Consider the following 22,557-nt stretch of genomic DNA (forward strand, 5'->3'; position numbering starts at 1 on the left):
CGCACAGGCTCAGCGGCCATGGCTCACGGGCCCAGCCGCTCCGCGGCATGTGGGATCTTCCCGGACCGGGGCACGAACCCGTGTCCCCTGCATCGGCAGGCGGACTCTCAACCACTGCGCCACCAGGGAAGGCCCATCTTCAGTTTTTGAAGGACATAATTTTACTTTTACTCGTGGAGAATGTTTGTTCCTTCTGTGCCTGTGGTTTCTGAAGCCAAATGTCAATGATCTGAAGACCTTATTTCATGTAGAAATGGCCTATGTTTGCTTATTCAGAATTGAAGGAAACTCTGAGATATTAATTCTCTGATAGGGATGAACTCCTGATTTGAAAAAAAAATTTTTTAAATTTCTTTCAAAGGTGAAGAAAAAATTAATGGTGGATTTTAAATCAAATCTCCTGCAACCCTGTGCATTTTTTTAATGGGAAAAATAGCTTAGGTTTCTAAACAAGCTAAAAGTAGGAGCATTTTCTGAAAATATCAACAGGCTTCTGAAGGCTGGTCCCCTGATGGCCAACTCAAGCAAGGCTTATAAGGGGCCTCTTCAAAATCTGGCTTCTCGGGCTTCCCTGGTGGCACAGTGGTTGAGAGTCCGCCTGCCGATGCAGGGGACATGGGTTCGTGCCCCGGTCCTGGAAGATCCCACATGCCGCGGAGCGGCTGGGCCCGTGAGCCGTGGCCGCTGAGCCTGCGCGTCTGGAGCCTGTGCTCCGCAACGGGAGAGGCCACAACAGTGAGAATCTGCTTCTCTAGGGATGAACTGGGAACTTCAATTGTCTCGATGAATCATAGGATCCTGGAATGCCTGGGCTAACAGGACCCCTAGATCCAAGTCCAGCCCAATCCCTTACTTCTTAGGTGAGGAAACCGTAGCCCAGAGAGAGGACTCAGTGTGCCCGAGGCCTCACAGCTAATTCATAGCAGGGCTGGGGTGTCAACTCTCCATCAGCTGCTCTAGGACTCATTGGAGGTTCAAGTCTTAGAGACGTTCATTAGAAAAACAAAATGCCTTCCTTTGAGGCCACACTTCTCTCTAGATGTCATTCGAGTTGCTTTTTCTTCACCACCACATCCATTTCTTATGGCTCCCATTTCAGCTTTTCTGTTCCAGCCAGGCCCAGTAGCCAACATGATTTATAGCAGGGTCTCCTTAAAGCGGGGTGTTTGGACTCTGTACCTCAGTATCACCTGGAAACTTATGGAACATGCAGATCTCTGGGCCCCGCCCCAATGGAAGAATCAGAATCCCTGGGGGGGAGGTCCCCGGAATCAGTGGTTGTCACGCAGGCTGGTGACTTACAGCCTTCCTCCTCGAACCCATTTCTCGCACCATTGTCCATATATGTACTAGTAGTTTTAAAAATCCTGCTATTTCTTTTCTTTTTTTAAAATTGAAATATCATTGATTTACAAAGCTGTGTTAGTTTCAAGTGTACAGCAGAGTGATTCAGATATATAGAGAGATGTATAGATATATTCTTTTTCAGATTCTTTAAAAAAATTATTTATTTATTTATTTTTGGCCACACCTCGCAGCTTGTGGGATCTTAGCTCCCTGACCAGGGATCAAACCCGTGCCCCCTGCATTGGAAGCACGGAGTCTTAACCACTGGACTGCCAGGGAGGTTCCTCAGATTCTTTTCGATTGTAGGTTATTACAAGATACTGAATATAGGGCTTCCCTGGTGGCACAGTGGTTGAGAGTCCGCCTGCCGATGCAGGGGACACGGGTTCGTGCCCCGGTCCGGGAAGATCCCACATGCCGTGGAGCGGCTGGGCCCGTGAGCCATGGCCGTTGAGCCTGCGCGTCCGGAGCCTGTGCTCCGCTACGGGAGAGGCCACAACAGTGAGAGGCCCACGTAACGCAAAAAAAAAAAAAAAAAAAAAAAAAAGATACTGAATATAGTTCCCTGTGCTATACAACAGGTCCTTGTTGTGTATCTATTTTATACATAGTAGTGTGTTTCTGTTAATCCCTATCTCCTAATTTATCCCTCCTCCCCCAGCCCCACTATTTCTTGAGTACTTACTTTGTACCAGGTGCTGTGCTGTTTTTCATGCATCATCTCATGTATTCCTCAGATGCTGGCTGCGTGCTCCCCTCTCACTCTCCAGTGGACCACAGAGCAGTGTCCAGCCTGGGGAGGGGCCGGCCACCTCCCACGGCCATGTAAGCACCCCTCCCGGGCACTGCTCCCAGGGTGGCTTTTTTTTGTCCCCAGGCCATTCTGACTAGGGATTCTTACACCTTAAAGTCGAAGGAAGCCTGGTAGCTTTCTTCCTTCCTGGGTCTCACTGCAGCTTTTCTTTTCCTATGAGGTTGTTACCCGGGTGGGAAGAGCCTTGCACACATCACTGACTTCTTCAAAGTGGCGATCCTTTGCCCTCCCCTGCCGGGAGTGACGGCAGCCGAATCTCCTTTCTGCCCTTGGCAATCTGGACCTTTCTCTCCTCCCCTACCAGCTGCCATGTAGCCTGGCCCAGCTGTAGGCCCTCTTTTAGGGGGTCCCTCTTTCTCCACCCTCTTGGTGTCCTGTCTAGCCCCAGGCCCTGGGACACTCCATTTTCCAGTCTGCTGCTATCTGGTGTCCCTTGTCCTGGAATCTCCTTCCTGTGGCTTGTCAATGTTTCTCCAGAAGCTTCTGGCTTCTTTTGCAGGCACTGGACCAAAGAGGTATGAGAGTCAGGTGTGAGAGCAGACTTGACCTTGGGCAAAAGGGATGTAGGTGAGCCAGGTACCACCCAAGCCTCAGTGCCCCAAGCACACGGTTCCGGGCCAGAGTCCTCAGGCTCTTCCTGGTCACTCGGGGTTTGTGGCTGTCACCTGCCCTTTCTGCCCGCATATCCCCAGCTCACCTATGCTGACACTCAGTGCTTCAGGCCACAAGCTGTCAAACTTTTCTGCCTAGCAAATGGCCCTTCTGAAGGTGGGCTTCTCCTCCCAGGCCTTTCATTATGACTCCAGCCTACACGGAGAGGTCCCTTCCAGTCCCTTTCGCTTTAAACGGAGCCACCAACACAAGCGCCCTCCAGAACCTCCTGTGGCTGTGCTGCCTCCCATCCCCCAATCCTCCTATCTGAGGCTCCCCTTCATTCTCACCTCCCCTCTTCCTTGACCTCATTTACAGCTAGATCTCAGTGTTCTAGCCCTGCTTTGCTACACCCTGCCCAGCTCGGCTTGGTGATATGTTTTGGCCACACTTCTCCAGCTTAACTTTGGCTCTCTGCCTCATTTCTGCCTCCCAGTCCCCTGTACCACACGCATGCGTGCAACACACACTCTGGCTTCCTGTGCCGTGACGCTTGGCCCCTGCACACCCCTCCTATATGGAGTCAGTACCCAAGAGTTTAGCCTTTGAGTCCTCATCTTAAAATGAATACTTGTCCTAAAATATCATAAGAGAGCACACGACAAGTTTCTCTCACCTCCTCATTTTACAAATGCAGGAACTGGACTTTCCCAGTGGTCCAGTGGTTAAGACTTTACGCTTCCACTGCAGGGGGCGTTGGGTTCGATCCCTGGTCGGGGAACTAAGATCCCACAAGCCACACGGTGTGGCCAAAAGACAACAGCAACAACAACAACAAAAGAACACAAATGCAGGAACTGAGACCCAGCGAGGAGCTATGTCTGGGGCAAGGCCACAGGGATGATCTGTAAGAAGGGCACACCCAGGACCCAGGCCTTCTGATTCCCAATCAAGCACTGCTCTCAATTTTTCACGTGTCCGTTTTCCTTCGTCATCAGGGAGTGGATTGTTTTAGCATAGCACTTAATGGGCTCTGGAGTCAAACTACCTCAGTTTAAATCCTGCCCTCACCATGTACTTGTGTGTGACCCCGGGCAGTTACTCAGCCTTTCGGTTTCCTCATCTACCAAGTGGGGGAGGAGTGAAAATAAATAGTACCTACTGCACAGGATTGTTCTGAGGATTAAATGAGACGGTGTATGCAAAACACTTCAGTGTCTGCACATATTAAATGCCCAGTAAATGTTAACTGTTTTATCTTGTCATTGTCTCCATGGCCCCTAAAACAGGACTGGGTATATAGTAGGTGTGCATGAAGATTTTGGAGTGCAAAGAGAGAGGCCCTGGGAAATAATGTTCTGGCTTTGCTGTCTGGTTCTAATGGTGGGCTCTAACTCTAATGGTCCTAATTCTAATGGTGGGTATTTTAGGCCATGGAGAAAGGGGGAGATCTGGGGACCAGAGAACCTTTGGAAAACTCTTCCCGCAACTCCAGATAAACAGCTGCTTCTTTGCCCTGTGGCAGGGCTGTCTGTGGGGTTAAGGGCTAAGGAAATCTGAGGATTTAAAGACCCTTAAACATGACCTTGACTGAGATCGGTCAGGGCTCTCAGATTCTTGGAGGCATGTTTATTTCAGCGGGCCTGGCCCCTTGGCGACAGTGGCACACCCTTTCTTCTGTCTGTCACCTCCCTGAGGTGAGGCAGTTCACTCTGAGACCTCTCTCTGCTTCAGCCTGGAACCGGGAGACCAAAGGCTATTCATCATAACCATGAGGTGACTGCCTCTCCAGCCCCTGCCCTCCCTGTGGGCTAGAGGACCTTAGATAAAACCCCAAAAGTACAAGCTGGCTGCACTAAAGTCACAGATAGTTCAGCTTGGGCTGGGGGCACATTCTTTTTTTTTTTTTTTTGCATCATAAAGAATTATTATTATTTATTTATTTATTTTTTACACACACACACTGTATTTTATTTTTACAAGAGATAGACTGACACCAAGCATTGTAAATGGACGATCACAACAAAAGCAGCAATGATTGCAATTACCAAACATGAAACACACTCATATGATGTCATAATATTGACATTCAGTCCAGTAATCCTCCACTGTAACAGCTCCTTTACTTTGCAGTGAAAATTGATGTGTATGTTTTTTGCCTTTGAGTCCTTGTGGGATTTTTTAAAAAATTCAAACAGAAAGGGGGGCACATTCTTGTGGCTGAGCTCTCTTCCTCCTTTATCTCCCCTGTGTCTCCTGCCAGAATCTAACCAGCAATGTAGAAGTCACAGCCTGCCTCAGCACCACCAACCTCTTTTCTTCTTCTTTTGCCTTTTTTCCCTCCTTGGAGATTTTTTCCCCCACCCCCAACTGATGGCTTGTTGACTGCTGGGAGCAGTGATAACAGCAGCCACAACAAATACAGGATAAAATAAAAAGCCTCAGACATACTCTGCTTGGGACGGACTTGAGAGCTGGTGGAGAGTTTGGGTCTGTCTAGAGCTCTTGGCATCCAACATGCACTTAAAGCTGTGACATCTATCCTCAGGGCCCCTCACCTCAATTCCGGTTCTTCCTTGAGTCTCTCAGGGTCCCCATGCTTCTCACGCCCCTTGCTGGTACCCCACTTCAGCCTGGCCACCCAAGGGGCCCATGCTATAGACCTATCCCCTCTTAATATTGTGTGATCTCTCATCACAATATATGTGTCCAGTGAGCCATTTTTAGCAGGACTCTCTATTGGTAAAATGGCCAACAAATCTTTGGCAAAGATATTAGGGGCTGATAATGACCTGGCGAGTTATCCTGCTTTCAAGTCCTATAATGGGCTAATACATGAGATTCTTTGGGGTAGGAGTGAGTGCTCATTAATACTTAGCAGATTTTGCCAAGTAAGGAGGGAGCAGAGGGTAGTGGTCAAATCATGGGCTCTGAAATCCTCCAGAACTGGATTTGAGTCCTAGCTCTATTACTTGTATGGCCTTGTCCGGATTACCTAATTTCAGTGAGACTCGGTTTCCTCATCTGGGAAATGGGGCTGAAAATAATAAAAACGAAATAACAAAGCCTACCTCATAGGGCTCTTGTGAGATTCAATGAGATAATGCATGGACAACCATTTTCACAGTGCCAGGCTGGCACAGAGTTAGGACTCAGCAATTTCATTCATTGTATTAATTGTGTAATATGAATTGCCCCTGACTGTGAAAGAGCAGAGCTTTTAATTAGAGGCTGTGTGGATTAACAAGACAGAATAGGACTCCCCATCAACAAGGCTCTGAGGCCGCTAAGGAGGCCAGAAAGAACCTTTGAGGACAAGTTCTCTGCATTACTAACCCCAGCCCCCAGCAGAAGATCTAAGGGGTTAGGGGTGGCATGAGTTGGGTCTTTCTGCGCTTCTCCTGGTTTACTCTAGGGGTGAGGTACAATGAGGAGGAAGGGAAGGCAGAACTGGAGGCAAAACCAGAGCCCTTTTATTTTTATTTTTTTAACATCTTTATTGGAGTATAATTGCTTTACAATGGTGTGTTAGTTTCTGCTTTATAACGAAGTGAATCAGCTATACATATACATATGTTCCCATATCTCTTCCCTCTTGCGTCTCCCTCCCACCCTCCCTATCCCACCCCTCTAGGTGGTCACAAAGCACCGAGCTGATCTCCCTGTGCTATGCAGCTGCTTCCCACCAGCTATCTATTTTATATTTGGTAGTATATATAAGTCGATGCCACTCTGTCACTTTTTCCCAGCTTACCCTTCCCCCTCTCTGTGTCCTCAAGTCCATTCTCTATGTCTGTGTCTTTATTCCTGTCCTGCCCCTAGGTTCTTAAGAACCATTTCTTTTTTTTTTTAGATTCCATATATATGTGTTAGCATTCTTCTCTTTCTGACTTACTTCATTCTGTATGACAGACTTTAGGCCCATCTGCCTTACTACCAATAACTCAATTTTGTTTCTTTTTATGGCTGAGTAGTATTCCATTGTATATATGTGCCACATCTTCTTTATCCATTCATCTGTCGATGGACACGTAGGTTGCTTCCATGTCCTGGCTATTGTAAATAGAGCTGCAATGAACATTTTGGTACATGACTCTTTTTGAATTATGGTTTTCTCAGGGTATATGCCCAGTAGTGGGATTGCTGGGTCGTATGGTAGTTCTATTTTTAGTTTTTTAAGAGACCTCCATACTGTTCTCCAGAGTGGCTGTATCAATTTACATTACCAGCAACAGTGCAAGAGTGTTCCCTTTTCTCCACACCCTCTCCATCATTTATTGTTTGTAGATTTTTTGATGATGGCCATTCTGACTGGTGTGAGGTGATACCTCATTGTAGTTTTGATTTGCATTCCTCTAATGATTAGTGATGTTGAGCATCCTTTCATGTGTTTGTTGGCAATCTGTATATCTACTTTGGAGAAATGTCTATTTAGGTCTTCTGTCCATTTTTGGATTGGGTTGTTTGTTTTTTGATATTGAGCTGCATGAGCTGCTTGTAAATTTTGGAGATTAATCCTTTGTCAGTTGTTTCATTTTCAAATATTTTCTCCCATTCTGAGGCCAAAATATAGCAGAGGGAGGAACACTCCCAAACTCATTCTACGAGGCCACCATCACCCTGATACCAAAACCAGACAAAGATGTCACAAAGAAAGAAAACTACAGGCCAATATCACTGATGAACATAGATGCAAAAATCCTCAACAAAATACTAGCAAACAGAATCCAACAGCACATTAAAAGGATCATACACCATGATCAAGTGGGGTTTATCCCAGGAATGCAAGGATTCTTTAATATATGCAAATCGATCAATGAGATACACCATATTAACAAATTGAAGGAGAAAAACCATATGATCATCTCAATAGATGCAGAAAAAGCTTTTGACAAAATTCAACACCCATTTATGATAAAAACTCTCCAGAAAGTGGGCATAGAGGGAACCTACTTCAACGTAATAAAGGCCATATACGACAAACCCACAGCAAACACCAATCTCAATGGTGTTTTGCAAATATTTTCTCCCAGTGTGTGACTTTTCTTTTTCTGTGTGTGATGTTTCGTTTTCTTAACTGTGTCTTTTTTAAAAAAATAATTAATTTATTTATTATTAATTAATTAATTTATTTTTGGCTGCATTGGGTATTCGTTGCTGCATGCAGGCTTCCTCTAGTTGTGGCGAGCAGGGGCTACTCTTCATTGTGGTGTGCGGGCTTCTCATTATGGTGGCTTCTCTTGTTGCGGAGCATGGGCTGTAGGTGCGTGGAGTTCAGTAGTTGTGGCATACGGGGTCAGTAGTTGTGGCTCGTGGGCTCTAGAGCGTAGGCTCAGCGGCCATGGCTCACGGGCCTAGCTGCTCCGTGGCATGTGGGATCTTCCCAGACCAGGGCTCGAACCCGTGTCCCCCGCATTGGCAGGCGGATTCTTAACCACTGTGCCACCAGGGAAGCCTGAGGTTCCTACTTTCTTGATAGCTGTCAACCAAGGGTTGATCTCAGCCACTGCCATTCTCTGCCACTTGGTCCTCTCCACAACATGGCACTTTGTTCCTTCAAGGCCTACAGGAGCATGTCTGCTGCAGCTCTGAATCTCTCTGACTTCTATATCTGACCTCTACACCCTCTTTTAAAAGAGCTCACCTGTTTAGGCCAGGCCCGCCCACACTCAAGGGGAGGGGATTTACAGGGCATACAGACCAGGGAGGCAGCAACCTTGGGGGCCATCTGCCTACCACAGACTCTATGAAAAACATTTCATCCTATCAGATTTTTTTTTAAAAAATGAGGCCAGCCGCTTCTCGTTAGCATTCCCCACTCTGGGAAGGCAGAAAATCTGTCAAGCAAAGTCTTCTGAATCCTTGAATCTGAATCAGGCTGTGATTAAAAAATTTCAACAACCTTGGAAGACAGGCCTTTTTCCTTGTATTTCTCTCTTTTTTTTTCCCCCTCTAGAGCCCTTGTTCAGTCCTTCAGTCAGTTTGAGAAGGAAAAGACAGTTCTGGGGCTTAAGCCCCTGAGGTTGGCCTAGAGAGAGCAAGCAAGCGTTTAAATAATGACTGATAATGCAACTTTATATCTCAGTGGGGCCAGACTTCCTGATGACCATTATTACAGGACTTTATGCTCTTTGGAAGTGGTTCTGGAGGCCCCTCATCCTTTACTGGATAAAAACGTACATTATTTCCTCTTTCCTTACACAGCGTGCCAGCTTTTTCATGGGACTTCGTGCAGAGGGGTCTTTTGCCGCAAGTGTGTCTTAGGTTGTCCCTGTATATTTAAAAAAGGGGGTCGGGCTTCCCTGGTGGCGCAGTGGTTAAGAATCTACCTGCCAATGCAGGGGACACGGGTTCGAGCCCCGGTCCGGGAAGATCCCACATGCCGCGGAGCAGCTAAGCCCGTGGCCACAACTGCTGAGCCTGCGCTCTAGAGCCTGCGAGCCACAGCTACTGAAGTCCGCACGCCTAGAGCCCATGCTCCGCAACGGGAGAAGCCACCGCAATGAGAAGCCTGCGTACTGCAATGGAGGGTGGCCCCTACTCGCTGTAATGAGAGAAAGCCCGCGTGCAGCAACAAAGACCCAAGGCAGCCAGAAATAAATAAATAAATAAATAATAAAAAAGGGGGTCATTTCCCCACTGATGCCTATTTGTCACTGCATGCCTCTCCCAACTCCTGCATTCATCCATCCGTAAAAACGCACAGTGAACACCTTCCACAAGCCTGGTGTCGTGCTAGGTGCTGGGGATCTCCAGATACATGAAACGGGGTCCCTGTCTTCAAGGGGATATCAGCTCTGACAGGGACACGTACAAGGGGTGAGAGCGTGAGGCAAGGGTGGTAACCTTTGAGCTGGATTTTGAAGAATGTGTGGGATTTCAAGGATGTGGAGCTGAGGGAGGCGAGGTTCCGGGCTAAGTGAACAGCCTGTACAGAGCACAGAGAATGCAAAAGAACATGGTGTGTTTAAGGAATGACTGGTGATTCTGGGGGACCAAACCATGAGGGTGCGAGTGGGGTTGGACTGCTGGAGAAGGGAGGGGGTCAAGGGGCACCCGATCGCTGAGAACTTTGTGAAGAACTTGGCTTTTGTCCTGCAGGCAGCAGGAAGTCGGTGAACTAGTCTAAGCTCATGGTCAGATTGGTATTTTAGAGAGAGCGTTGTGACTCTTTTTTTTTTTTGACATACCACTGAGGTGACATTTTGCTAAATATCATAAATAAAAATAGAGACCAGCCTGGAGGCAGCGCCAAGGCCGCTATTAAAGAGCCCTGGTATAATTAAGGAACCAATTCGCTTTAAACTTATATTAGCCATAATGAGACACATGAAAGAAATACAGTCTTTTGTTCTCTGTGAGGAGATACTGGAGAAGCAGAGCTCTGGTTAATAAGTCAGCCTGGGGTAAATGGAAAGAAGTTTTGCCAGTGGTGGCGTCTGTTCCTGAAAACTCGTCTAGGAGGATCTGGGCCTCGCCCAGCCGAGTGGGGCTCCACACGCAGGAGTCTCGTGGCTAGGACACCCGGGAGTAGGCTCTCTGTGACAAGGACAAGAGGGGCCCACCTTGCTGGGAGGGAAGTCAGGTCCTGCTAAGCTGGCAAATAAGGAGCTTCCCCCCGCCCCACGACAAGTCTTCCTTTGTGTCCTGTAGCATGCCTCGACTTCTAAGAAATTTCTGACCACAAAGATGGCTCTTACGTTACTTCTCCTTCTTTCACTTCATTGAACAAACATTTAGCAAGTGCCTGACAGATGTACCAGGTACCATTCCAGGTGCTGGGGGATCCAGTGATGAACAAAATGGACAAGGCCCCTGCCCTAATGGAATTTACATTCTAGTAGAGGAGACAGATAAGAGACTGTAACTAAATTAATATAGAATATAATTTCAGACATCAATGAGTGCTACGAAGATGTTAGTCAAGGATAATGTGATGGAGAGAGACTAGACACTTTAACTAGGATGATCATATGAGGTCCTCTCTGGGAGGGACCCTTTGAGCTGGCTTGAATGCTATAAAAGAGGCAGCCATGCAGCTAGCTGGGGAAAGAGCCCTCTGGGCAGGGTAAGCAGCAAATGCAAAGACCCTGGGATTGAAAGGGGCTGTGGCTGTGCTGGGAATTAGCAAGAAGGCCAGTGAGGCTGGAGCACAGGGAGAAAGTAGGAGGGTAGCAGGATGGGTGGTCAGTTGGGGGGCGCGGGCATGGGGCCAGAGCACGTAAAACCCAGGAGGAGTGAGTGTGAGGGGACCCAACCGGCCGATATGCACTGTTAGGTGGAGATGTTGGATAGACAGTTGACTATAGGAATATGGAGTTCAGGGATGAGATCCAGTCTAGACATAGAAATTTTGGAGCTCAGTGTCTAGATAGTATTCATAAGGGGTGAATGAGATCATCTAGAGTATGGTGGTCCCTAGCCCCATGTGACTACTGAGCCGTTGGAACGTGGCTAAGTCCGAATTGAAATGTGCTGTACGTGAAAAATACAAACCAGATTTCAAAGACTTAGTATGAAAAAAAGAACATAGAATATCTCATTGATATTATTTTTTATAATGATTACATGTTGAAATGATAATATTTTGGTTCTACTGACCTAAATAAAATATATTATTAAAAGCAACTTCACCTGTTTCTTTTTGCTTTTTTGAATGTGGCTACTAGAAAATTTAAAATTACCTATGTGTGGCTTCCCTGGTGGCGCAGTGGTTGAGAGTCCGCCTGCCGATGCAGGGGACAAGGGTCCGTGCCCCGGTACCTATGTGGCTTGCAATTGTGGTTCACGTTAACATTTCTATTTAATGGCTCTGGTCTAGGAAATGACTGTAGGTAGAGAAAAGGGCCAAGGGTAAGGAGAAAGATACAGCAAGGGAGGTTGAGAAGGAACAGCCAGTGAGGTAGGAGGAAAATGAAGGGAGTGTGATGTTCAGAAAAGCAAGTGATAAAATTATTCAAAAAAGGGGGAGTGTCACATGCTGCCGGGAGGTCAAGTACCAGATGGGTGGATTGAACGAGCGCAGTTTTAGTGGAGCGGTTTGGAAGCAGTTGGATTTGGAAGCAGTTGGAGAGAGTGCAAAAGAATAAGAAGTGAAGACATAAAGGTAATAAATATAGATAACTTTCAGAGTTTGGCTTTAAAGAAAGGCAGAGAAATGGGTGGTAACAGGAAGAGAGTTTTGAATCAAGGGAAGGTTTATATGTTTTGTTGTGTTTGTTGGTTTGTTGGTTTGGAAGAGGAGATAGCTCAGCTGATGGTTCTACTCTCCTCAGGGCCTGCAGTCGGGGACACAAGGTAAGTATGGCAGAAAGAATTTGAGACAGTGTAAACTCAAAAGTTAGTTAGAGCCAATGATTCTATGAGCGCTCCAGGGATGCAGATGCCGCCATGATGCCCTCTTTCTTTGTTCTCCCTTTTGTCTTTCATGTTTTTCTCTTTGGTTATCATTCCCCTTTCTTCTTCTGCCCCTGACAGTGGTGGGTCAGGGGCAATGTTAGCCTGCTGTGGCCTGGCATTTTGGAAAATGGGCTCCTTTTCCACGGGCTTCTCTAAAGCTCAGAGGTAGCTTATTTCCCCAGTGTCTAAGAAGCCTTTCTTAGTGGCAGGGGCTGGGGTGCTGCCAAGTTTATTAAGATGGCCCAGGGACTCGTCAGTGATGTGAATTGTTCCTGGCCCAAGGAATTCTCCTGTTCTCCCGCTGAACTTCTGAGGGCCTTCTGAATTTCCCTACCCCTTTGCTCTGTCCGGATCTCCAGATGGAACTTGCGTATGTGTGTGTATATGTGTGTGTGTGGGTAATTAGCGAGCATTGTGTGGGCCTGGGGTTGTCGTCTTCGGGTAGAATTATGATACTGGCTCATAGAGTTTGAGTGACTTGAATAAAGTGTCGATACCTTTCAGCCAAAGCCCTCCTGCTGTTGAACGAGCTAGGTTTATTACTCATTGCAGCGAGAAAGAACATACACTGTGGAGAACCATAGGACTTCTCAGTGAGAGGGTCTCAAGCCATCTTGACACCAGGCCCCTGTCAGCTCTCCCTGTCGTTTGGAAGCTTTTGCTTTCCAAGGCCTCAGTCACTCTCAGCGGGTGACCTCTCAAATCCACCTTAACCTCAGAGCCTATGGTCACCCCTCTCTAGCTCCAGAGAAGTATCAGGGGCTTAACGGCTAGAGGGCAGCACAGGATGGGCCTGGAGCCCATCCATGAAACAGCAATGGCAGCTTGACTGTTTCTGGGAGCAGGACAGATCTAGTGTAGGGAGGGGGGCTCCAGAATCTACTTAATCCAACTTGATGGTACTTAAGTCAGTCACATCAAGACCCCAAGGCGAGCTAAGATGAGGGTAGTCTCTGCTTGCCTCTCCGCAGCACTCTTGCTCCTTTCTCTGGGTCTGCTGATCAGATACCCCTCCCCTCCACCCACAAACTCCCATCAGAAATGTCAGCATTGGGCTTCCCTGGTGGCGCAGTGGTTGAGAGTCCGTCTGCCGATGCAGGCGACACGGGTTCGTGCCCCGGTCCGGGAAGATCCCACGTGCTGCGGAGCGGCTGGGCCCGTGAGCCGTGGCCACTGAGCCTGCGCGTCCGGAGCCTGTGCTCCGCAGCGGGAGAGGCCGCAACGGTGAGAGGCCCGTCAGCATTGATTTATAAAGGTTTTTTTTTTTTTTTTTTTGCTGTACGCGGGCCTCTCACCGTTGTGGCCTCTCCCGCTGCGGAGCGCAGGCTCCGGACGCGCAGGCTCAGTGGCCACGGCTCACGGGCCCAGCCGCTCCGCGGCACGTGGGATCTTCCCGGACCGGGGCACGAACCCGCGTCGCCTGCATCGGCAGACGGACTCTCAACCACCGCGCCACCAGGGAAGTCCAATTTATAAAAGTTTGATTATCAACTGACATGCTTCCCTGGCTAGAAGGCTAGACTGAAAATGTACAGTAGGCTCTCAATTGATTATCTGCACTAATGGAAAGGAGCCCAGGGACAGATAATTCTCCCGTGATATGGAATCAGAGTCATGGGAGGATTATCTTTTTGATGGTCACTTTGGTTGTTTCCCGCTTTGGGCTGCTTAAAACAATGCTGTGATAAACATTCCTGCATATATATTTTTGTGTACACATGTGAGTATAGCTACAGGGTGAAGTTCTAGTGGTGATGCTACTGGATCAAAAGGTATGTGTATTTTTAACTTTTGATACTGCAAAATTGTTCTTCAGAGAGCAATTTACACTTCATAATGTATGAGCGTGTCCATTTTTCTCATCCTTGTCAGCATGGAATATCATCAAAATTAAAACTTTCGGACAATCTGATAGGCAAAAATGTTAACTTGATACTTTGATTTACATTCCTTTAATTATGAGTAGGACTGAGCTTTTCTTTATGTGTTTCTTTTTCTATAAACTTCCTGTTGTATCCTTTGCCCCATTTAATATCCAGTTGTTTGTCATTTATTGATTTATATGCACTCTCGACAAGTTACGAAAATTGGCACCTTTGTCTATATTTGTTGTAAGTATTGCTTCCTAGTTTGTTATTCTTTCGTAGACTCTTTACTCTTTTTGGCCAAAAGTTTAACATTTTTATGTAGTCAAATATCTCAATTGTTTTCTTTATGGCTTATCAATACAGTTTTGTCTGCCTGGGCACACCCATGAATAGTAACAGGCCTCCAAATGTAACGGGCCCCAACACAAAGCAATAGAGCAGGTTTTGTGCATTTGTCTTTTATATTTTGGTAACAGCTTTATTGAGCTATAATTCACATATTACACAATTCACCCATTTAAAGTGTGCAATTCAATGCTTTTTAATATGTTCAAAGATTTGTACAACCATCACCACAATTAATTTGAGAACATTGTCATCACCTCAAAAAGAAACCCTGTACTCTATCACTCAAAAAAACCACCCTCGTCCCTCTAGCCCTAAGCAAGACACTTTCTGTGTCTATGTGCCTGCCTATCCTAGACATTTCATATATGTGGAATCATTGTCTTTTTTAAGGAAGAATAATTCTCCCTAATGGCAATTCCCTTTGTATATCTTTTCTTGCATAGTTTAAGAATGTAACTGGAGGATAAGGAGCAGGGTAAAATGATTGTATTATATCCTAGATAGTAAATGATTTTTTGTTTTTTGCTCTATATTTTATTTTAGTGATTGAACTATAGCTGAATCACTAAGTGCAATTTCTGGCAGTATGGAAGTTCTGGAGGCCAGTGATGAGGGTAAGTAACCCAATACAATCTTGATAACTAGAACTAGATTTGTTTAATGTGTTTAACCCCTAGAAAAAAGAATCAAGTCACAAGAAAACAAGTTCATATCAAATTTCTAATGACACTAGACTCAGCCCATATTTAGTTTTCCATCTTCTAATCTCTCCTCTTTCATCTCAAACTCTGGTAGTCAGAAGAGTTTTATCTAGGCCCTGCAATCTTCTTTGGGGATGGTTAGCAGATTCCATTTACTAAGGCAGGAGAAGTATTTCTGCTTAATCAGAAAAAAAAATAAAAGAAAATCAGAGCAGGCCAGGATCTGAGAGATTCATCTGAGGTTTTGCTGTAGAGAGTAATCCAGACTTAACCAGCAGATAAATTTGTAATTTGAGGAGTAAAGGGGGGATAGTAACAAAGAAGCCACCATAGGCTTCTGTTAAATGGGAATCAATTTACAAAAATTTCTTTCACAAAACCTATCCGTTGCATAAATTATGGTGCCACCTGTGAATGATAGGAGACCATGAGTGGGGTAATAGAGAGGCAAAGGTCACTAAACAATGATAAGCTTTATTGACACTGAGAAAAGGTGGGGGGAAGGGGAGGAACTTATCATAAGACGTAAGATGAGCCATTGAATTTAAAGGCAGAACTGAATTTAACAGTTCACTGGGTTGTTCTTCAATGTTTGCTGAGTTTTCTTAGTGTGGTGCAGAAGACTTGGTCTGGAAGGACAGAGAGAGGGGAACCTTCTTGTGGCTTCCCGGAGGCCTGACTTCACTGATGATGTGAGTTGGGGAATCTGAACATGGTGCCTGGATCCTTGAGGGCAGGGCTTGGCTCTTCATCTCTGTGTCACCATTGTTCAGTATTGGGTCTCAGAGAGGGTGATTAGACACTCAAAAGTTTGTAATGAATAAATGAATAAATAAATGAATGATAGGCCTCCTCACCAAATAAATGAACTGATCTATCTTTCTGGATATGAGCTAGACAGGTGCCTAGAAAAAAAAAAGGTGTCAATGCGCTGCATCTTGATAAAGAGTGGAGGTAAGGAAATGCCCTTTCTCTGTTCCCAAGATGTTTTTCTTACAGAGACCAAGCATTTGGGTACATGTTTAGTATTAGTCATTGCCAGCCAGAGAATAAGGTGCTGTTGGGAGGTTGAGGAAGACAGGCTAGTTAGAAGAGTCTTCTTTCCAAGCAGCAGCACAAGAGAACAAGGTCACCATTATGCGCGATGCATTTTGAAAGCTCAAGTTCAGCCCAGAAGGGCTGCCTGTGTGCATGGTAAATAAGCAAATATACAACCCAAAGCAATGATCTCTTCATTGGATTTAAGTGTGTTCTTGTCTGGGGGAAGGGGAGAGGACTGCTTCCACGGGCTGTTTTCTGGTATGTGATGCACTGCAGGCCCGCGGCGGATGAGGATGTTGAAAGCTACTGCCTGTTTGGGGATATGTAGTCCTTGGACTTGGACAGGGAAGTCAATGGATTTGTTACAGGAGAAGTCCAAACAGCTGTCAGCTCACTGGCCACCAATGCTGTGCCTTGTGGTGGCATAAGTTACCCAGTGCATAGGTGACCTCCATAGACATCGCTGGATACAAATGAGGGTTTTGACCCAAACCTGCTGTCTAGGTCTATCTACCCTTTACACTTTCAGCAACTTTGGAAACCAGCCCACACAAGGCTCAGCTGCTGGCAATATTTTTTTTTTAAATAACTTTATTTATTTATTTATCTATCTATTTATTTTTGGCTGTGTTGGGTCTTCGTTGCTGCGCACAGTCTTTCTCTAGTTGCGGTGAGTGTGGGGGGGCTACTCTTCGTTGTGGTGCACGGGCTTCTCATGGCGGTGGCTTCTCTTGCTGTGGAGCACGGGCTCTAGGCAGGCAGGCTCAGTAGTTGTGGCTTGCGGGCTCTAGAGCGCAGGCTCAGTAGTTGTGGCGCATGGGCTTAGTTGCTTCACGGCACGCAGGATCTTCCCGGACCAGGGCTTGAACCCGTGTCCCATGCGTTTGTAGGCGGACTCTCCACCACTGTGCCACCAGGGAAGCCCCAAGCTGCTGGCAATTTAAAGGCACCCCTTTGCAAAAGAAAGTTTGAAAGGCCAATTTACACCAGTGAATATATGGCAAGTGTCTCGGATTCCATTAGGGTTTCGAAAGTAACATAGCACGTGGACAGTTCCCAGCTTTGTATCTCACTCGCAGGGTCTCCATACATGGGGTCTGATGCTGTCGAGCATGGAGAGCTCTCCTAAGCCAGAGCAGGCTGAAGACTTGCACTCTTGCAGCTGAGCTGGATGTCTGGCAATGGGTTGCTTAGTAAGGCTATGTCCAATTTTCAAGTCACTTCCCCAGATCAATGGGCAGCCCACCCCACCTCTTGGTGTCTCCCCAACTCCCTACCAACGAAGCTATACCCCCACTATACCCAGAGCTACCCCCGAGGGAGGAAAGGAAACATTCTTTGCCTCCTAGTGGCCAAGGTTGAAAGAAACATGCATTGCTTAAGGTATTTTAAATCCTCGTGGGAAAATAAGTTGTTTCTGCTGAGCAAAAATGGAAGACTGGGGAAACATTGGAATATATGCATACTTAATTTTTAACACCTTTTACAGTTCTATAGTCGCTAGTCGTTTGGTTAATTTAGGAACATAAAAATGTGTTAATGCATAATTTGGTTTGCTCATACAATGACTATGTTTGTTTGGCACATTCAGTTTTACAGCCTGAAAAGTTTATTAGAAGTGTTTTTATTCAGTTATTAAGTGTTTGTGGATTGTGTCACAGATTGAGCTACCGGCTACTGATTCTGTCCCCTCTGTCTTTGCTGGTTTGTGAGAAGCAGGTTTGCAACTCCACATCGTCTAGCTTTGCCCTCCTCCCTTCCATTCTGGGATTGCAAAGCAAGAAGGGAAATAATCATTACGTTTCCAAACACTCCGAGCAGAAAGTTGTTTCAGATCAGAAAGTTGTTTCAAAGTCTTGTTTCAGGAGGCCAGAAGGAGATCCACCTGTCAAGAATCAATAAATGTCATTCCTTCTGTTTGAAAAATGGCAGTGCCTGCAAAGGCTCCTTCCCGTTTGTGAGGGGACACTGCCCAGTTCATCCTCAATGGGCAGGAGTTATTTAGTGGTGTGTGGGAGCTACCTTACACTGGCTTGGGAGGCTGTGCACATCTATCCCTAAATGTCATGTTAGTAGCTTGAAATTGACCATGATGGGAGGATTTACACCACAGAAGTAGGCAAATATTACAAATAAGGGCATTTTCCCCAGAGATCCAGTTGGTAAATACATCCCAGCAAAAAACGGATTATAGTAATTCGTATGGTATAGTAATCAGGATTTTACCAAAAAATCTCACTATTTCATGGATTTAAGAACTCCTTTGGGGGTCGGAAGATTAAGAATGAAGGCTGGAGAGCAAAATATAGATAACTTTAGAGCCAGCCTACTCCATCCTGTATACTTTTCAGCACTTTCACGTTGAATCCTCACAGTGGTTCTGTGGGGTCAAATATCATTTAAAATGACTTATTATCATAGAAATTAGTTTAATTTTGTCCTTAAAAAAATTGAAGAAGGAAGCTTGGGAAAACATGTTTCCTATTGTACCTTTGCTCTTTATTCTGTCTATCTCAAGGTAGACTTGCCAAGTTTATCCTAACCATGACCCTACCTATATAGGTACATCCTAGTAGGTGAGAAATTCCTCAAATCATTCAAAACTGAAGTTACTTAAGCAACGATTACCAAGCACACAGGCCTACCATCTTCTTGTACTGCCCCAACCCGCGCTGGCTTCTGCCTCTAATCATGTATATTTTAGAGTTCACTATTGAGTTATAGATATGGGGTTCTTCCCCTTATCGCTAGATAGATAGGGTAGATGGATAGAATTGATAGATCAATTCTCCAGGTAGAATTGAATCGGGTCTTAATAGACAATGATTGATTCCCTAATTTTAGCTCACGTTTATTAGCATTGACTACATGCCAGATCCTATGCCAAGCTCTTTACCACATTATTTCTAATTTATGTCAACCCCAGTAAGGGCCAGTGTGTAAATTATAGGATGCTTAAGGATGGCTCTGCTCAGTGATCTCAATTTACGGGAAGTGACAAGCTGCGCTGGTATTCTGCACCCCTCAGTGGACTCAGTTGTCTCTTGAGTGTCACAGCGTGCTTTGCACTGTGCTAGTTGCTAAAGAGGATGCTAAAGAGGGCCCGCCTGCAGCCTAGATGTGGGGGACAGTAGCTAAGACGTAGAACCCCGTATCTTACTCCTTTCTCACTGATACCCAAAACATAGTAAGTGCTTGACCTTAATAAACGTTCATTGAATAGGTGAACGAATGAATGAATGCGCAGACTAGTCAGTACACAAACTGGCCATAGCATTCGGCGCTAGGAGGAGCCCTACTTCTGCATTTCCCTCATTGGAGAGACAACACCGTTACCCCGTTTCCTGGCACTTCACCATACACATAGGCATGCTGAAGTTTCAGAAGAGTCTTGTTGCAAAGCACACCCTTAAACTCTGTTTAATCAGCATGTCCCAGATTGACGAGACTGCAGACCCCCTTTTCATGCAACAGACCTATAAGTATCCCTCTGAACATACTCTGGGAGATGCTGATTAGTGATCCCCTCATTTTCCAGCTGAGCCCCAGAGAGGCTGAGTGACTTAGCCGAGGTCACAGAGCTAATCGATAGCAGAGCCAAGCCCAGGATTCCAGAGTTTTCTGACTCTTGGGTGGTGCTTTCCATCACACCACTAAGTCCTTCTAATGGCAGCCTTGTCGGCGATTCCCTTGGCTGGGCCCTTCACTGCCACTGCAGCACTGCCGTGCTGACAAGAGGCCTTCCAGAGACCAGGCTGTCGGAAGTTGAAATGAGACACCTGAGTTGGTAAATTATTGCACGCGAAGCAGTAAGAGTTGGTTCCTTCCATCTGAAGAATGCAGTGCAAATTCACCTGCCTTTTCCCCTCTTCTACTGAGCCCCGATAAAGATATATGTGCTTATTAGGAAGCTCAAGAAAGCCCAAACAGAGCCTGAGGAGCATTTAAAGCTCGCATTCCTCACTGCTGCACTGGTTTTTATTATGATGATAGAGCAAACTTTCAATTGTCTGCATGTGCAGAGGGCATCAGCACTGTAGATAATCTGAACCAATCAGTAATAATTGAAGAACATACACAATGCACATAATACACACACACACACACACACACACACACACACACATACACACTCTCACATATCCTCCCTTGCAAAACTCTTTGGTAGGTGATTTTGTCATGTCTTTTGCACAGGGAGCTTCTTTGCGCAGCAGCCCTTTCACCCCCATTTCCAGCCCTCTCCCTTGCTCATAAATCCCTTCCTTGAGGACGTCTTCCCTGACTGCACCAACCCCGCTGCACTCACTCCTTGGGTCTGCGTCCTTTCAGTGCACAGCTTGGGCAGTACCAACTCCCACAGGGATTTCCAAGGGTCCTGAAGAGTTTGTCACATGTGGAAGCTTTGCTCCCCAACTGGATCACCATGACTCCAGCGACCGGGGTACCAAGTGCTTCTGTTGGCTCAAGAATGGCTGCATATGAATGAACTTCTTAGGGCCAGGAAAGAGATGTGTGTTAATAGTTGAAATTGAGTGGCAAGCGAACCCAGGGTGAGCTGAGCCAGAATAGAGGCTGCCCAGAGGCCACAAGCTGGGATCTGAGCTTCTGCTTTCACCAGAAACTCAGCTACTTTGTTAGTGAGTTACTAAGAGGAGAACAAACCAGATGAATGGTGCTGTGGGCACTGGGGACAAGGGCCGAGACCTGGAGGGCCTCTGGGATCATATAGTCCTCATTCCTGCAACGAAGGCCGTTTCCTCTCCTGCCTTCCTTTCCACCATCACACTCTGCCTCACTTTCAATTCTAACTTCCAGGAAAGGAGAAATCCAAATTTAAAAGCTTCAAGAGATTTTTTGGGAAGAAGAAGAAAAAAGAGCCTGAAGATGCCCAGGAAAAGAGGAGGCTCAAACCAAGCTTGTCCAGTGACAGTATTAACATCTCTTCTGTGAATCCAGTTTGGGAAGGTCAACAACAAACCAAGCCTAGGTAAGCTCAGGTGGGGTGGGGGGTGGGGGCGGGGCAAGGGGCAGGTTGCTAGATCCAGGTGCCCCTTTGGCAGCTGAATCTCCAATGCGCCTTTGGTCCCAGGGTCTGGGCTGCACAGCTCAGTGGGTTGGATGGAGCATGACAACTGCATACCCCCTCCCCCAAGAGTGCTGCATGAGAGGGTACGGGTAGGTCAGGGCAACCTGCGCTGTCACAGCTACAATGAGATGTAGGGGACCTACCATTAGTTAGGAGCCGGAGGACTCTGTTTCATAAAGTAAGGATGGCCTCCGTCGTTTAGGAAGCTTGAGGTGGTTTGCTTGCCCAGCCCTCAGACTCCAGATCTCGTAATGTGTGATTAAAATCTTAGATAATGAAGCCATCTAGCTGGGTTGGGGCATAAGGATGAAATCACTGTGTTAATGTAAAAACAAAAAAGCAAGCAAGCAAAGAACCCAAATTCATTTCTCCCTCCATCCCGGGAGACTGGGGGAAATGCTGTAACTGGTCACAGAAGGTTGGGGAAGACTGTTTCTCAGCCACCTTTGCCACTCCTATTCAAATTTTAATCTTTGAAGCCTCAACTTCCACATCTTATTGTGGAAAATCTGGACACCCAGTACCTGCAGCTGTTCCTGGATCAATTGGATTCCTGTCTATGGAGTTCCACTTGGGTCTGTTCCCCTGGCTTTAAACTCCAGACTTATCTGGACTCCCTACAGAGCTCACGTGTACTGCTACCCATTCCCTCAAGGCTTTACTTGGAGGTAATGGGACAGTTAGCAAACATGTTATACTGCCCACTAACAGCACGTAGGTCTCCTTAAAAGGACCTTAATGAGTGCATCGAATGTGAGGTATTTCAGATAGCTTTACTAGCAAGGGAGATGGTTTTGCAAAGGGGCTTGCCTCATACCTCACAAATCATACCATTATAGACCATTGCATTAGAGGTCTAAGGAAAACTAAGGCTAGCCCGACAAAAAACTCAGAGGGTGAGGTGGGAGAGGGAAGTTTGGGTTTATTCTGCTTTGCCTCTACAAATTGGCAAGGGCTGTCTCTACTGAAGTTCTACCTTGCCTCTTTTTACTTGCGCCTCTCCCTCCAAAATGGTCCACTTAGTCTGATGTATTCTCCAGACTAAGAAGGTGTGTGCATGCGCGCCTCTGGGGCGGGGGTGGGGGGGCAGGGAGGAAGGGAGAATGAGAGGGAGTGAGTATAAGTGCATGAACGAGTTCATACATGAGGAAGGGTGTTTTACTAAGGACCTGAGATTGGTCTTTTTTTTTTTTTTTTGCAAGGAGCGTAAATTAATTAAGAATATACCTTAGGAGGCCTGAAGTTCACCCCTGACCCGAACCTCTTGCTTAATTGCTATGGGAGAAACCCTGGAGAATATCACTAGGGAGTTAGGGAGATCAGCTTATTTCATCCATTGAAGCGATCGATTATAACAAAACT

General features: G+C 46.2%; 1 protein-coding gene across 1 annotated transcript in view; it reads left to right on the forward strand.

Moving 5' to 3' along the window:
- KIAA1210 (KIAA1210 ortholog) overlaps positions 1 to 22,557 on the forward strand; it is a 250,774-nt gene that overhangs the window by 201,370 nt on the left and 26,847 nt on the right. Inside the window, exons 2-3 of the mRNA XM_067023153.1 lie at positions 14,911 to 14,981; positions 20,925 to 21,096. Of these exons, the coding sequence (XP_066879254.1) occupies positions 14,954 to 14,981; positions 20,925 to 21,096 (200 nt within the window). The 5' untranslated portion in view covers positions 14,911 to 14,953. The remainder of the gene's footprint in view (positions 1 to 14,910; positions 14,982 to 20,924; positions 21,097 to 22,557) is intronic.

The sequence above is a fragment of the Kogia breviceps genome, chromosome X (assembly GCF_026419965.1).
Source record: "Kogia breviceps isolate mKogBre1 chromosome X, mKogBre1 haplotype 1, whole genome shotgun sequence".
Classification (NCBI taxonomy): Eukaryota; Metazoa; Chordata; class Mammalia; order Artiodactyla; family Physeteridae; genus Kogia; species Kogia breviceps.